Source organism: Dermochelys coriacea, chromosome 6, assembly GCF_009764565.3.
Source record: "Dermochelys coriacea isolate rDerCor1 chromosome 6, rDerCor1.pri.v4, whole genome shotgun sequence".
Taxonomy (NCBI): domain Eukaryota; kingdom Metazoa; phylum Chordata; order Testudines; family Dermochelyidae; genus Dermochelys; species Dermochelys coriacea.
In genome coordinates, this window is record NC_050073.1 from 68,316,497 (window position 1) to 68,334,207 (window position 17,711).

At 42.4% G+C, this 17,711-nt stretch overlaps 1 protein-coding gene across 2 annotated transcripts in view; it reads left to right on the forward strand.

Annotated features, from left to right (window-relative positions):
• The window catches only part of CCDC9B (coiled-coil domain containing 9B), a 168,255-nt gene that overhangs the window by 111,343 nt on the left and 39,201 nt on the right, over positions 1-17,711 (forward strand). For both annotated transcript variants that reach the window (XM_043517364.1, XM_038408032.2), the window contains exons 6-9: positions 1,118-1,192; positions 14,211-14,395; positions 16,945-17,006; positions 17,616-17,669. In XM_043517364.1, the coding sequence (XP_043373299.1) occupies positions 1,118-1,192; positions 14,211-14,395; positions 16,945-17,006; positions 17,616-17,669 (376 nt within the window). The remainder of the gene's footprint in view (positions 1-1,117; positions 1,193-14,210; positions 14,396-16,944; positions 17,007-17,615; positions 17,670-17,711) is intronic.

A 17,711-nucleotide genomic window follows, 5' to 3' on the forward strand; every position in this document is an offset into this window, starting at 1 on the left:
CAGACCTGTAGTTTTGCCTAAAATAGTATTTCAAGTTTGGCTTGCCTGTTTGATTTTTAATATATATACATTCTTACTAATATGTGTGAACAAAGAGATCCTTACTAAGGTCAAAGACAGACACTGTATATCTTTTCTTTTTTTTTTTTGCCTAAGCCAAATAGGTTTGTTAGTATAATGGGAACAAATAAAAGCAGTGAAAGTTTTACTGGGCATGGTGGAAGTGTAATATATAAACTCACACTTAAAAACTGCCTCAACTCCTTATCTCAAGGCAAGGTCAAGCAACCAGTCAGAAGGGGCAAGGGAGGGTTGGGGGGAAAGGTAAAACACTAAAAGACCAAAAAAATGCCTGCCCCTGACTGTAGCACAGCCTCACTCCTTACCCCTCCCATGGGGTACAAAAGGGGTAATATAAAGATCCCAGACTTACGACCCCACAAAACAGAACATGACCATAAGTTGTAAGGGATGGAACTGTGGGTGTGCATTACAGATATAATTATGGCTGCTAAGAAGAGGGAAGTAGGAAACACTGAAAAACAAGGCTCTGTGACGTCAAAGTTATGGGACACATGTTTGCTGAAAACTAATCCCAATAAACATCGCATTGACTGCACTTCGAACTTCTGGTCTTCTGCTTTCTGTCTGTGTAACAAGAACCAGGGGAAAGAGTAAAGGAAAAGCCCTCCAACACATCCCAACTTTACCACAGCAACATTTAATCAGATTGCAATTGGTTCCCTGACTCCACTACAGAGCCTCAAGGCTATTTAGGCACCTAACCCCGACTGAAATACCTTTGAGGAACTGGTTTTTGGTGTTTTAAGCTTTCTCTAGATCAGCTTTCCTCTTTGGCAGCATGGTGGAGTAGAGAGATCAATGGGAATGTGTCCCCTTTTGCTGCTGTCCTCCTTGCGTCTTGGTGCCCCCTGTTTTCCCTTGCTAGTGCTGGTTTGACTCAGTGCTTCAGGAGCCAACTTTGTCTCTTCTGTTTGCCTTTTGTCTCCTGAGAAATCCCTTTTGGTTTTGCACAGTTGGTCAAAGGCCTGGCACTAATTCCTCACTCTAGAGTCCATGCACAATCATGAATCGTGTCTCTTCTGTATCCCTATAGGTGGATGAAAGAAGAACAGTGGAGAGGAGGCGATCAGACACTGACAAGTATCTAGAGAGTGAGCACAACATAAAGGTGAGAGGGGTCCTTGGTGCTGATTGGTGTTCATGCAAAGGAAGTGGTGATGTAGTAAACTGTAGGTCCTGATTGTCAGAGGGACTGACTTTCCACAGCTGCCCTTGAAGTTAATGGGAGCTTTGAGTGCTCAGCCTAGCTGGCAATCAGCCCTCATGGCATTCTTGGTAGTGCCTGTCTTCATTGCAATAGTGACTGCTCAGGTTGCCTTGAGTACGGAGTGGTACAGGGAGTCCTCTCCTTGACTGCCTCTTTCACCACCCACCCCAATGTAAAAAGAAAAGGCACCTTAGAGACTAACAAATTTATTTGAGCATAAGCTTTTGTGAGCTACAGCTCACTTCATTAGATGCATTCAGTGGAAAATACAGTGGGGAGATTTATGAAACAATGGGAACAGCCCCATCCGAAAGGAATGGACAAGCTTGTTCATAAAATTAGAGATGGAAAAGATGGACTGAGTCACCTGGCCCATCACCCCATTGATGCAGGATTGTGCCCCAGAGTATTATCCAGAGCTTTGTCCCAGCTGGCTTTAAAGTATATGATCATGAGGAAAATGTGAACTACTGAAGAATTGGCATGCCTTTTAACTGTGTGGTTTGTTTGGGAGCATTAGTGCTGGAGCAGTTGTTAGCCTACTATGCAGGGCCCAGTGTACCTTCTCTCCAGTCACCAAAGGTTTCCCTTGCCTTTGTCCCTCTGCTGTGCCAATTTCTCTGTGACGATGGGCAAAGTATAAATGCCTAGACTGACAGAAAGGTCCTGAAGCACGCAGCTTTGTGATGGCCGCCCCAGTAGAGATTGGCTCCAGAGTGACGCAAGGTGGATTTCTATAAAAAATCTCCAAATCATGCTGAAGTCCTTTTCCTTAGTGATAAGCCAGACTACACATTTTTACTGCATCAGCCAGTTTGATTTCAGCTCTATGACCCGAGATTCCTCCGAAGAGAGTTGTACCTGGAAATAAAGCAACATTTCCTAATTTTCCTTCTGGTGAGTTGGAAGGTCCTTTTGCCACATCTTCATTCTGGGATGCCTTTGGCCCTCCCTCCCTTCTTCCCATGGTCTTTTCTTTGTGATCACACTCACACTCACCTCAGACTGTGTGAAATGGAAATCCAGTGAGGGTTGAATCCTATCTCGATGCTGTTCAATAGAAGGGCCAGCAGAGGGTACTCCAAGAACAGCATGAGCATAAACAGGTGAACAGCATCTTTTCACAGAGGCAGGGAACAAAAGGCTGTCTAGGCCAGCATGCCAATGCTGCTGCCAGAATGCTTGCCCAGCCACAGGACAAGTGCCATTGCATTAGCTGTTTTCTCTGTGGCTATCATTTGCTTGTGGGTTGAAAGATTCAGGCTGCATTAGCTACAGTCCGTTGCTTTAGCAGGGGCTGGCCAGGGTTGCAGTAAATTAAAGTTTGTGCCTTCCCGCTGGCTGTTTAATGCAAACCCTGGAGGAAACACTGGCTCCCCTGATAACAGACACTCTTAATTAATGGAGCACAAATTGAATAGCTCCCGTTCCCATGGGATTCATTAGGAGAACACAGATGGGCTTCGAAGCATCAATCCCAATTGCATCCAGCAGAGTGGCAGAGGGCTGCCTGATTGGACTCCCATTAGGTCCATCAGACACAGCTGCGTCCAAGCTGAGCAGAGCCCTAGGTTGGTAAACAGCTCCTCACTCTTGCACTTGACAGGCAGCAGATGTACATTTCCCTTTATTTACCCAATAAACAGCACAGATACTTGGTGAGAAACATGCCATCTGACAGCTGCAATACCTCTGTCATTCACTGGTTTGGAGCCACCAGCAATTTTGCTAGGGGATCCAGTGACAAGACGGATGAAGGCTCTAGCCTTTCACCTGTGCACAGCCGGGATCAAGTCTTATCTTAGGTCTCCCATAGAAATTAATTTCCCAGATCTTGCCTAATCTTCATGTGTGTGTGACAGGTGGCAGGGCTGTCAGTCTCTGCTCTGGAGAGGTGTTAGGGTCATCATAGATCAGGTCTGAGAGGTGCAGTGGCAGCAGGGGAAGCTTGCACAGAGCCCGCCTGCATCAAGTATGCCTCACACTGCTGCTGCTGCTCCTCCCTGCTCTCCTGAGCACTGAACTCACTCACCAGCCATGGCATGCCCCTCAGGATGTGCATTAAGCAGTTAGGGGAGGAGCTGGAAGCTGCAGGGAGTGTTTCAGAACGACCTTCTTCTCAGTCTGAGAACAGGGCTTCTAGGACCACAGCCTGGCATTCCTTTGCCCAAGAATGGAGGGCTGAGCATCTTTCCTCCCCTCTTGCTCCGGCTTGGGCTTGCCGAGTCCCTGACTCCCTTTGGTAAAGAACTAATGAGCTGTTGCTTGCTCCCTCCCCCCAGTCTCCTTGCGCACACAGGTGGGTCTCCTTGGCAACGGGTTTTTCAGTCACTCCTTTTCCTCCAGTCTATTTGGATCTGCAGTGAAATGCTAGGGAGATTAATTCCTGTTTTGGAGAAGGGTGAAAGGAGAGGGTGGGAAATGTGGAGTAGTGAATTATCCACCAAAAATGAACATCCCAGGACTCGTTTTGTGCTAAGCTATTCATTATACGACTCTACTTGATAGCAGGCCATGGTCAGTTGGTTCTCACCTCCAGTACAAGGCTGAATTTGGTTCCTTATTCCCAGTTCCTTAGGTGTGGTACCAGCTCCTTTTTCATGGGTCCCAGTTCCTTATTCAAAGGCCAAATCTATTCGAAATATATTAATGTAAGACTCATTTTTTAGAAATATCAAATTAATGTGTTTGAATGTGATAAAGAATTAAAATACTAATTACTTAATTATTTATTAATTAAATAATCAGATAAGGAGCTCGGATTTGAGGGTCTGTACATGACAAAATAGGTCTTGGGTCACCCCAGATGACGCATCCCCGCAGCCAACAGACTGTTCTGAAGGATCTGGGACATACTACTTGCCGATCTGAAGCTTTGTTCCTGCGCATGCTGCCATCTGTTAGGTCCTGTCCCACTTCCATATTGTACATAGAGCTTAAATAAGGAAGAGGGTTTTGACAGACTGTTCATGACATAACGCATCTCAGGTCACCCGATGTGCCATCCCATCCCCTGTGACCATTATTTCATGAAGAGATGTTATGCCACTTCCTTTCTTGTCTGATAAATATATTACCCAAGTTTTTATTTTGTTAGTTAACATAGGAAATGCATGTACAAATCAACAAAAAGCCATATGCAATCAGTTTGTTGCAAATCCAGCTATAATGTTTTACAGAAATTATACGATAGTTAAAAATGAAGACATCTATAGGAACGTTAGTTTGTTGTTAGATTAATTAAGAGGAGGAAAAATGGCTAAATTTATCAACATTTGTTTAACTGTGTTACAGATATAAAAGCATTTGTTGTTGTTTTGCTCATTACACAAAAAATATAAAATGAACACAAGGCTTGAGCTCAGTGAGCTCCCAAATAATCTTGTTTATTAACTACATGCAAACATGCAAGGCCTAGCTTAATGCATACTGCTGTTCTGAGTGGTTTCTGATAGCTTTTAAAATATAGAAAACTGTGAAAACCATTAGAGTGCTCACAAATGACTTAAAGGAATACTGCCCTATTCCTATACACTACAATTAGCTGATCCAGTCTTAAGTGTTGCTGTGGGACTTGTACAACAGTAATGTGGCTTGGTACACTTTAGAAGAATTTGGAGAACTCTGTCTGTGGCTAGAATATCCGCACTTCCTTTCCTTTTTAATTCCAAAACTCCAAACTAGAAATGCCAGACCTCCGTCCAAGTTTGTGGAAACATATAAAATGTTGTGTTTCAGAGTAGCAGCCGTGTTAGTCTGTATTCGCAAAAAGATAAAATAAAATGTTTTATGTTATACAACATAAAATGTTGTATAACAGCAACTTCTTACCTATAATGGTAACACCTTTGTTTAAATAAACTCTATTGGTTATGCAAATAATGTTGCTGACTTCTGTTGAACTGATCAATATTTGAACATTGTTTTAAATATTGTTATATTCAAGTTACATGGAAAAGTACTATAGAGAAGCTGATGAAGGATTTTTCTGTGGTAGGGTCATTTCCTTTTTTGCTGTGAATGGTATTAGAGAAGACATGAGTCACTATTTTGAGATGCAGCCACAAAAATGCATCTTGTTTTTTTTTCAACTTATTTACTATCAGACCTAGAAATCTCTGGTGGAAATAGACGAGTGTCAAATTTTTGATTATTTCTGCGATTAGACTTAATTGCAAATGTAAAGAATAAGATGCATGGTTCACCATTAAATAAATGATGTGTACTCAGTTGACATAGTACTTGCTTGCTTTGATGCTAAAACTGTAAAATGAGTAAAGAAATTGCAATGTATTATAATAAAAATACTTTACTTGAGCAATTGGTGCTGCTGCTAGTGCTGATGACTGGTGACCCCTGTATTTAAGCATTCCTAAGGATCTGTATGCTAAGACCCTGTTTTGCACAGATGGGACGTTTCTTCATTAATTTCTGCATAAAATTGCTGCAGCCATCACCAAATTATGCCTCTCCTTAAGGAGGTTTTTATGGTCTGTAATCCTGACACAACCAACTACTGCATCCAACGTCCACCTGGAGGGGTAACTTTGATAAGGTGCATGTGCCAAAGGGCCAGTAGCAGCGTTTCATAGATTCAGAGATTTTCAGGCCAGAGGGGACCATTAGGTCATCTAGTCTGACCTCCTGTATATCACCACAGAATTTCATCCAGCTACCCTGGTATTGAGCCAAGTAACAATTTGTGTTGGACTAAATGATGTTTTTTGGAATTGCATCCACGCTTGATTTGGAAACATCAAAAGCTGGAAAATCCATCACTTCCCTTGATCATTTGCTCCAATGGTTGATCACCCACACTGTTAACATTTTGTGCCTAATTCGAATGTCAATTTGTCTGGCTTCAGCTTCCAGCTTGTGATAAATAAAGGGGGGGGGGGGGTAGCTCCCTTTGATGGACACCTAGCCAGCCAGTTAGTTGTAAAATCCCTCTTGGTAGCTGTTCTTTACTTGCTTTACCTATAAAGGGTTAAAAAGTCCCCAAGGTAAAGAAAAAAAATGGGCACCTGACCAAAAGAGCCAATGGGAAGGTAAAACTTTTTAAAACTGGGAAAGAAACTTTTCCTTTGTCTGTTGCTCCCTGGGCTGAAGAGACAGGGTAGCAGGAATGCTGTGTAAAGTTTGAACCAGACATGATCATAAATCATCAGATCATGCCTAGAATTACTTAGCTGAACTCCAAATGTGTAAGTAAATCAGAATGTTTAGCTAGGTTTCAGAGTAGCAACCGTGTTAGTCTGTATTCGCAAAAAGAAAAGGAGTACTTGTGGCACCTTAGAGACTAACAAATTTATTTTATTTATTTTATTGTTTAGCTAGACGTGACTAGGGTTATTTCTTATTGGCTTGTGGACCCCTCTGTACTAAACCCAGATGCTTTTTTGTTTGCTTGCAACCTTTAAACTGAACCCCCAAGAAAGCTATTTTGGGTGCTTGATTTTTGGAATTGCTCTTTTAAAATCTAGCAAAAGCCTAAGTTCCAGATATATTTCCTTTCTTTTTGTTTTTAATAAAATTTACCTTTCTTAAGAACAGGATTGGATTTTTGGTGTCCTAAGAGGTTTGTGCATGTTGTTTGATTAGCTGGTAACCACAGCTTGTTTCCTTTCTCACCTCTTCCCTGGAGGGGAGGTGAAAGGGCTTGAGGGTACCCCACAGGGAGGAATTCCCAAGTGCTCCTTCCTGGGTCCAAGGGTTTTGGTTTTTTGTTTGTTTGTTTTGTTTTTGTTTTTTTTTGTATTTGGGTGGTGGCAGTGTTTACCAAGCCAAGGTCAGAGAAAAGTTGTAAGTTGGGAGTTTAATACAAGCCTGGAGTGGCCAGTATTAATTTTTAAAATCCTTGCGGACTCCACTTCTGAACTTGGAGCGACAGCCTTCACACAGCCATTCTCTGCTAGATTTATGAGCCTTTCAGTGCCCAGTATTTTGTCCACTTAAAGCTACTTATACGCTGTAATCAAGTCATGTCTCAACTTTTTTTTTGTTTTTTGGATAAGCTAAGCAGATTGAGCTCTTTCACTCTCTCATGTAAAGCCTTTTCTGCAGCCCTCACATCATTTTTGTGGCTCTTTTCTTTGCCCTTTACAATTTTTCAACACCCTTTTAAGATATGGGCGCCAGAACTGGATGCAATAGTCTAGTGTCGATCTCACCAAGGCCATAAACAGAGGTAAAAATTACATCCTGCTCCTACGCCTTACTTCCGTTTATACATCCAAGGATCACATTTTTGCCACAGCTTTGCGTTGGGAGCTCATGTTCAGTTTCTTGTCTCCTTCATTAATGATTTGGATAATGGAATGAAGAGTATGCTTATAAAATTTGCAGATGACACTGAGGTGGAAGGGTTTGCAAACACTTTGGAGGCCAGGATTAGAATTCAAAATGAACTTGACAAAGTGGAGAATTGGTTTGAAATCAGCAAGATGAAATTCAGTAAAGAAAAGTGCAACGTACTACACTTAGGAAGGAAAAATCAGATGCACAAATGGGGAATAACTGGGTAGGCAGTAGTACTACAGAAAACAATCTCAGGGTTACAGTGGATCACAAACTGAATATGAGTCAATGTGATGCAGTTGCAAAAAAGACTAGTATCTTTCTGAGAGATATTAACAAGTAGTGTTGTATGCAAGACATAATTGTTCTGCTCTGCTCGGCACTGGTGTGATCTCAACTGGAGTACTGTGTCCAGTTTTGAGCACCACATTTTAAAAAGATGTGGACAAATTGGAGAGAATTTAGAGGAAAGCAATAAAAGTGATATAAGGTTGAGAAAGCCTGCCCTAAGAGGAAAGGTTTTAAAAAACAGGCATGTTTAGTCTTGTGAAAAGAAGACTGGGGGGCAAGGGGGGGACTTGATAAAGACTTCACCATCTTCATTATAATCTTGAAGATGCTTGATCTGTTGTTTTCCATGTCCACCAAAGGTAGGAGTAGTAGTAATGGGCATAATCTGAAGCAAAGGAGGTTTAGGTTAGATATTAGGGAAAAACTTCCTTAGTATAAGGTAGTTAAGCTCTTGAAGAGACTAACAAGAGAGGGTGTGGAATCCCCATCATTGGAGGTTTTTAAAACCAGGTAGACAAACACTTGTCTAGGTATGCTTGATGCTGCCTCAGCTCGGGGAGATGGAGAAGATGACTCTGGAGGTCCCTTCCAGGTCTACATTGCTATGATGCTAAATCCTTTTCAGAATCAGTGCTTCTCAGGACACAGTCCCTCCTTCGGCCGGGATGGCCTGCATTCCTTGTTCCCAGATGTGTTAAAACATATTTTATTTGAATGCAGATTATTTTGAAGGACTGCTTTGTCCTCATCATTATTTACCACTCCTCCAATCCTTGTGTCAGCCACAGATTTTATCAGCAGTGATTTTATATTTATTTCCTGGTTGTCAGTGAAAACGTTGAATAGCATTGGGCCTAGTATTGATCCTTTCAGACCCCACTTGAAACACACATGCTCAATGATAACTCCCCGCTGGCAACTGCTTTTTGAGACCTCTCACTTACCCATTTCTTAATCCATTTAACATGTGCTTTGTTGATATTGTACAGTTCTAACTTTTTAAACCAGAATGTCATGTGGTATTAAGTCAAATGCCTTACAAAACCCTAAGTATTTTATATCTATTCTGTAGAGGTTCTTATGCTGAGTTTATCAGTATCTGAGCACCTTCTGAGCATTAATGCACCTTCCAGTAGTGCATTAAGCAGTGTGACTACACATCTGTCACATGGTGCTTGTTCTCTCATCCTCTACCCAGGGATAGAAGCATGTGTAGTGGAGTGTCTTGTTGTGGCAGGGTTTTAGATTTATCTTAATTATTTAAATATGCATATTGCTGTGTGTGTGTTAGAGAAGACATGGTCAAAGAAGTGAGACTTGCACTTGGAGCAGAAGGTGGTGAGGTTTGTGATTGTCTTTACTTCCTGGGGAAGTTTATTGCACAGTATGGGACCAGCCCCCCAGAAAGCTCTGTCTACTTCCCAGACAAACTTTACCTTTATTGTAGATTGTGCCATTGTGCCTGAGGAGTGGAGTTGTCGACCACGTCTTTGTTCTGGAATTTAAGAAATCTCTACAAGAACCTGGGCTCAGGCCATTCCATGCCTTGAAGATAAGGATGATACTTTGAACTTTATTTGAAATTCAGTGTGAAGCCAGTATAGAGAGCAGAGGACAGGTGTGACGTGTTCGTGGCAACCTGTGTTGCTGAGGAGATGTGCTCTAGCAGTCTGTACTAGATGAAGTTTACTAAATGCTGATGGTTTCATGCCCAGGTGCAGCACAGTGCTTTCAGCCGACCAAGAGGTAACGAAGGTGTGAATAATTTAGGCCAGGTTATCGTCCACCAGGATAGGAGAAAGTATCATAGCCAACCAAAGATGGCAGAAAGTATTACTCTTGGCTTCTGCTATGTGAGAGCTTAGCATCAGCAAGGAATCCAAGGGTACTGTTGTATTAGTTTAGATGGACTATATGGGCCCAGAGAGTCAAAGTGTTAATGTGACCCTCTCTCTATCCAACATTATGTAGTTAGAAACAAGGTTGAGGGTTGGTACACAGAGAGCTCAGCCAGCTTAGTGCTATGAGAAACACACCATTTTAAAAAAAGGAGTGCTTGTGGCACCTTAGAGACTAACAAATTTATTTGAGCATAAGCTTTCATGAGCTATAGCTCACTTCATCAGATGCATTCTGTAGCTCACAAAACCTTATGCTCAAATAAATTTGTTAGTCTCTAAGGTGTGCCACAAGTACTCCTTTTCTTTTTGCGAATACAGACTAACATGGCTGCTACTCTGAAACACACCATTAAAACCTTTTTTTCCTTTGTTTAAAGAAAAAGAAGGAAAACCAGTTAAAGCATTTGACAGTCTCTTGGATGGGATTAACAACGGTGATAATTGTCGTTTTTGGGAAACAGGGAATAAGTTAGTTGAAATGGACTAGAGCTGTCATTATTTCTGTAGCCTGACCTCATTTTTTTAAAAGCTCAGACAAAACACACACAAAAGCGGAAAAGAAAAGAACAGCAAAGGTAAAATATGCAGCTTCTGTCTCTGGTGTTGATTCTCACTTGCAAACTCACTGTTAGAGAAATACAGACTTGGCACAGAGTCTTATTAGCCACTCCAAAATCTTGAAAACTTGTACCAGCACTGGGTTGTTTGGGGAATTGCTTTTATCTTACTCTCTGGTCATGAATTTACAGCAGTGTTGCAAAATAAGCAGCCTTGGCCAACTAAGCCAGACTCTTATTAGACAATAGGAAAAAGGAGAAGTATAGGAAAGAAAAGGTGGGGAAGGAAAAGGACAGATGGAGGAGGGGAGATGTGTGTGACAAAGTCTCACATCCTAGGTTACAGTTAGCCAGAGCCAGTGGAATGTGGTATGAAATGAGCAGCAAACCAGACATTCTTCAACAAATCGGTCTCTCTGCCTCCTGCATGAAGTCCGTGTTTCACTTATATCATCTTTGTGCTGAGACAAATTTCAGGATCTATCAAATCTAAATATTACCTGTTCTGCTATACAGGTCAGAAGCTCGGACAAATAGGGTTCTATAGTACCTGTTTTTATTTTTTCACAAAATGCAAAAACTGAAGATTCTCTTTAAAAATGCAAATTCCGTGTTTTTCCAGGGCAAACGGATTTCTAGGATCCCTGATTATCAATAATTGTAAAACAAGCAACAATGACTAATGTAGAGTGCCCCCTCCCCGACACACACACCTTTTACCTACTCTATTCCTCCTGAAGAGGTGATAACCCATCATGTGAAATGTCCCACCAGGTTTCAGTATTGCCAATTGTATATATTTTTCTCATCAATGAGAATTTCTTATTCCTCTTAGGTTTTTAATCAGACTCCTAGGATTGGTATATAAGCAACTGAAAAATGTCTTCTTTTCACATGTTTTGTCACATCAGTTCAATTTGTTTGTGATGTCTTGAGTTTTAGTTTTGTACAGCGTTTGTCTCCCTAGCACCTCCTCTTGTGTTGGTAGCTCAATGCCCTCCTAGCTGCTCCAACTAGTCTCCTACAGAGAAGGTTAGCCCCTGATCTGTGAGATGCCAGCCATCCCATATGTACAGCCCCACTCCCACTGGAATGTGGCCCAATGTTCCACAAAACCTACACCTTCAGCCTCACACCAGCTGTTCAGCCAACAGTTTACCTCCTGTATTTTCTGCCTTCTCTTGCTCATTGGATTGGAAGGATCTCTGATGAGATCACTTGGACTTTCCTTTTCTTCCACTCCCTTCCAAGGTGCCTGAGGTCTTCTCTAATTTGAACAGTTCAATGTGATACTGTGTCATTGGCTCCAATGTGTATCATCATAAGTGGACAGACAACTTCATGATCTTGTCTAGTCCTTCAGTTACCTCTCATATTTTCATGCCAGGGATACAGCACACTGCTTATTGTCCCTGTGTCCCTTGCTGAATTCTGTCCTTTCTTCTTAATATTGAGTTATCAGTGATGATTGTTTGTATTCTTATGATGGTTGATGAACCTCACTTGGTTGCTGCTCATTTCATATCACAAGAACACCCATCAGGTATGTCCCTGGTAGCTTTTTCCATTCCTCTAGAGACAGGTTCTTCTGTAATTGACTGCTGAGCTTTGATACTTCTAGAGAAGTTGAAATGACTCTTGGCTCTCTTTCTCTCTTGTTACAAATCACCTGTCCACTTTGGTTTCTACTCTCTCCAGTTGCCTTATTGCTGATCCATCCCCTTGTGGCATCTGACAGTGATTTCCAAATCTGATTGTCCAAGAAGTCTTCACTGTCTCAGATGCTGTACAATATTTCAAATTATGCTTCCACACAACCTATCTTCTCCTCCACTATAGCCACCAGCTTGCATTTCAAACACCAGAAATCTGTTCTGTCTTCTGGCGGAAAGTAAAACATAGCACATCCAAGGTGGATCACAGCAATTGCTCTCTTCTAAGCCATATCTGCTCTCTGGTGTAGAGCCAAACCTAAAACAGGAATCACACTCCTCTCTACACTCCCACCAAAACTCATCCAGGATACCATACCCATTCGCCTGGCAACTGACATATACCAAACCTCACTACTCAGCTCCTCCCCTCACAAACAGGGAGGGAATAACCACTCAGATTTCAAAAACTGGTTCTGTTCAAAGCTCCACAAATCACAGCAACACCGCCCTCACTGAAGACACAAACAGACCCATCTCACCTGGCCAGTTCAGTACCCCTAGCCCAGCCACAGCACCCTCCCAAAGAACAACCAAGCAACAGATGGAACAAATACAACATGCACCAAGTCCCTCTACCTGCGAGCCTAGGATCCACAGCTTCATCCTCAGATTCCCCTGTTTCTGTGCCCGTTGCCTAGCTAACGGGTGTGTATGTGTTTGAGGTTAGGGGGAGGAGGACTGGTGACATGGGCCACAATTTTTTTGCAAAGAAGAAGTTCCAAATAAGGGAGTTCCAATGTTTCAGTGACAGCAGAACAGTTCAATGGTTGTGCTGACCTGAAACTTAATTTATCACACACAGCCAGTCAAAACCCAGTTCAGTCACCATTTACAATATGGAAGTGGGGTGGTGGCATAACAGGTGACAGCATATTGCTCATAAACAAAGCTTTGGTCAGTAAGTGGCATGACCCAGTCCTTCAGAGCAGTCTGATGCGCGCAGGGATGTGTCACTTGGGGTGACCGAGACTTATTTAATCACATACAGCCACTCAGATCCCAGCTCCTCATTTGATTATTTAGTTAATAAGTAATTAAGGAATTAGCCATTTAATTTTTATCACATTAACTTACTGTAAGATTCAATTTTTAGAAATTTCATTGATTTAAAAAATATAATTTGAATAAATCCTTTGAATAAGGAACAGGGAACTCTGAGTAAAGAGCTGGTACCACAGATAAGGAAGTGGGAAGAGGAACCAACTTCAGCCTCCTCCTCCAGTGGAGTCTATTAATCTGTCAATGTGTTACACACATCTCTCTCTGATACACTCAGCTTTGTTTTGCACTGTCTCTTTGTTGAGATTTTAAATACTTGGAACAGCAACAGTACTCAGCTCTTACAACATGAGAGAGAGAGGGCACAAGCCGTGAAAGTAAACAATCCCCTACTCGAAGGATATTGTTCTGACTTACACATGTGATGCTCATTATACAGTGCACTCTGAACTAGGTGTCAGCATCAGCCAGTCCATCTTGAGCTACAGAGCACTCACCAATGGTTGCAAAGTGACTCTCTTCCCTACGCACCAATGTTGGAGGGTGAAAGGGTTGGGGGAAGAGATTATGCCTGTTACCTTGGACCAGTAAAGAGTTCCAGGGTCTTTTGGAATTCTTATTCCCTGGCCTTCTGAATTCACATAAGCATTTAGTTACTCAGAAATTGTTCTCTACAGAAAAAACATTGGAGAGCTCTGTTCCAAGCACTGCTAGGACTAGCTAGATCACTACACTGGGCTGCTTTGGATGAGTGCCTTTTCCAGGAATAACAACAAGGATGTGATTTTTTTTAACCTATTAAACATGAAGTTGCAGAGACACAGTGCGTGAATGACTGCTGCCTAATTTATGCATCTAATTACTAGGACTGAATACAGAAATCAGGTAAATTGAAAATGGGAATCAGGTAACGTTGGCCATTTGCACACACAAGCACAGTAACATGTTTTCAAAAGGGTTACAACTCAAGGCATATATTCTAGACAGGGAATATTTAGACAGAAAAGTCACATTTCAGAGCAGCTGTTACCAGTTTCTAAAAGCAAGCTGTTTACAGGGTTTCTAATGGAATTCCCACCAGTCTAATCCGGAAACCTTATTGGACATAGTTTCTGGTTGATGGTGTTGTATTAATGAGTTGCTCATTTGCTTCCACTAGGAGGGAGGGAAACCTCTTCAGAAGAGTCCAGGAGACATGGGTTTCACCATGACTGGACGGGAACGCTCAGAATACGTGCGATGGAAAAAAGAACGAGATCAGATCGACCTTGAGAGGCTAGCGCGCCACAAGAATGCAAAGGGCGAATGGCGACGGGCTTGGGACGTAGAAAAGTCAGAGCACATGTAGGTCATCTACACCCCTGAGGTGCCTAGCATGCTACAGGCCCTATTACGGTGAATGATAAGTTCTATATTCTAACAGGACATTGTGAGCTGGTAAACTGTGAAACACTAAATCCCAGGGGCTGATCAGCATGGGTTCTACAGGGACTCTGAGAGCTGTAGAGGGGGTTGAATCACATCCCATTCTCGCTACCTCTATAGAGGGGTTGACCCCCAGCTAATTTCACAGGTCCTCCACAACTTCAGGTATTTGGGACTGATGGAGGCAGGAAGAAGCTGGGGCTGTTCCAAAAGGGACAGTTGGGCAAATCCACTTTGATATTTCAAACCTTGTCATCCAGTCGTCATGATTCCTCCTTTTCATTTCCATAAAAAGCCAGCCCAGCTACATCACCTGTACCTTATAAAGTAACCTCCTTCAGACATTCTAGTGTGCTCTCTGTCATGGGCAGGGCCATCCTACGTCAGTTCAATGACTAGCACGGTGTACAGTTCTGTGGGATGACTCTCATCATGGTATTGCAGTGTAATGAGGTAGCTTCCCTTCATTTACATTCTGCCTCTTTAGCAACCCAGTTGAAATGCACTGGCCAGGTGGCTTTTGGGAGTGGAACACACTGCACACACTGGCCCAAGGGCTTGGAGTAGGGCTCGTTACATGCACTGGATTGAAGGTTTGTACCATTATACGTTCTAGACAGAGGGGTTTGCCAGAACCAGACTCATATCATGTACTGTACAAGACAGGTATGCGGGATGGTCCTTTGGTTACGTGCTAGAACTGTCAGCTGGAAGATCTCAGTTCTGTGCCCAGCTCTACCAAAAACTTCCCATGTGATCTTGAGAAAGTCACGTAAAGCCTGATTTTTTTAGAGGTGCATTGGGAGTTGTGGGTTTATAGCACCTCTGAAACTATGGCTCTTAACCTTTCTGTACCTCAGTTTACCCATTTGTAAAACAGGGATAATACTCACCTAGCTCACAGCTAGTTGGTGAGGCTCCATTTATTAACATTGGTAAAGTACTTAGAGATTCTCAAACAGAAGGTGCTATGAAAGTGCATAAAGTTAATACTTATTACATTATTTATTATATGTAGTAGGTGGAGAGCTTCTGGAGGTGGAACTGTGTGCACAGGGCAGAAAGCTTTTGGCAAGAAAGCTCCCACAGAGAAGTTTTGATACATTTTTACCATTTACTATTTCAGCAGTTGCCCTATATACGCTGTAGAAAACCATATGATAAATTCACTTATCGTGCACCCGTGACAATTTCACCTGTACTCTGCTCACTGATCCATCTCCCTGGGACTTGCTGTAATGTTCCAAATCACCAAACAGCTTCCAATAGGCTCCCACTTTTATTTTAAAAAGTCTCCCTGCCAGGATTAAAGAGATGGCTAGCACATTTGTTATATTTTAACCCCGGATGAGTTGGAGGGCTCTTTTTACCTCTAAGATTTGAGTGATTATATTATTTCAGTTGTCTTGTGACACTGTCATGTTATTGGAGTCATGGTACAATACTTGCCTATGTAAGATGGAGGTCTTTAAAATGAAACAATTAAAAACAAACCCCTCAATCTGCCATAGATTTGTTTCCTCTGTCTCTCCCCAGATGTGGAACTTCCACCCCAAAAATTAGCCTGGCTTGGGGCCCAATTAATATTCAGACAGGTCAATAATAGGTTTTCTATACATAAAGATATCACAGCTTTAATGTCCAGTATCTCGCAGCTATATGGGGATAGAATCGGGTACTTTATACCAATGGAAAGGGGAAATTCCCAACTTCCTAACTGGAGGCACCACCAGGAGGAGTCCACGATATTGTGATCTTTTAAGTTTATTGTCAGAGAGACTATTGAACTAGATGGGCCACTTCTCTAGTTTGACAAATCCTGTGTTCCTAGAGAAAAACAATTTTAGGTCATTTTTAGTAGTTTGTGTGGCTCCCCCCCTGCACCTTGCATAATTGGACTCATGGTAACAAGGGCACCTGGCTTTACAGGTGGATACAAAAAATAATCCTGATTAAAAAATCCAAAAGATTCCTAAAATAGTTTGCCACATGTATTACAGGGATATACAGAATACAAGATGGTCTGTTCTGGTATAAAAGCTTTAGAAGGTCTCCTTTAGGGTAAGTAATGTACCCAGTAAAATGTGCCTTTAGAAGATCTCCTTTGTGGTGAAAGTATATGTGACTGGTGAATATGGCTTCTCTAGGAGCTAGTCTACACTTGCAGCTGAGCTGCTGAAGTATTTCAGTACTTCAGTGTAGCCACTCACTACAGTGACAGGCAGGGTTCTCATAGGCTCATAGACTTTAAGGTCTGTCAGCATACTTAATCCACCTTCCCAAGAGAGGGAAGCTAGGTCAACAGAAGAATTAGGGGGATAGGTCATCTTAATTATGCCACTCAGGTGTGGATTTTTCATACCTCTGAGCAACATAGCTGGGTTGACTTCACTTTTGAGCGAAGAGCTGCCTGCTGCTTATTGAAGTGAGTGGGTTTGTATCTGACAATGCCCTGTTTTTTCCTGCAGGTTTGAGGAGGACTTTACTAAGGATGGGGAGCCAGTCTTGGATAATCTCAGCAGTAAGAAAGGTGTGGAAGGGACACACCGGTCCTATTTTGACATTTGTTAGCCATGAACATGTGGCTCACTGGTCCATGTCAGGTGTGAAAGATCCAGTCCTGAGATGCTTTGCTTTCCATCAGGCCTGCACAGAAATAGCTCTAAAATCAGCATATAAGTCTCAGCACTCTCTGTTTTGCAAAGTGCTCAGTGGATCTGAATTGTGTGCGTAGTGTCACTACTCTCCATTCCCCAGAGTGCAGCCGTGACTAATTCAATAACTTGGGCCCAGATTCTCAATGGGAGTTGAGCACCGAAATGCCTTTGAGGATCTAGGCCTTGAACTCTCTGCTCTTTATGATGTTATAGTATTTAGAGAAGCTTAGAACTGGCTCCTTTCCCAAGCGCTGGTTTCACAAGGAGTCATATTGCAAAGCTCTCCTGCAGCTCATCATCTGTGCTCCCAGGGGCACATGCCAGGTTCTTAATTAGGATAAATCCACCACAGTTCCCTTCTCAGGAGATGTACCGAGGGAGTGAGGCTTTGCTGCTGGAACACATCACATGAAAAACATGCTCTCCATTGTGCTTTCACTATATAACCCTACTGCCTTTTTGTGCATGCTGTGTCCATTCAGGGGGAAGAAACGCCAGGAAATTCCAGCACAGGTCCTTTCCTTCTGAAGGGAGAGGTGAGTAGTACCTGTGAATGGCCTTAAATTGAACTACTGGGC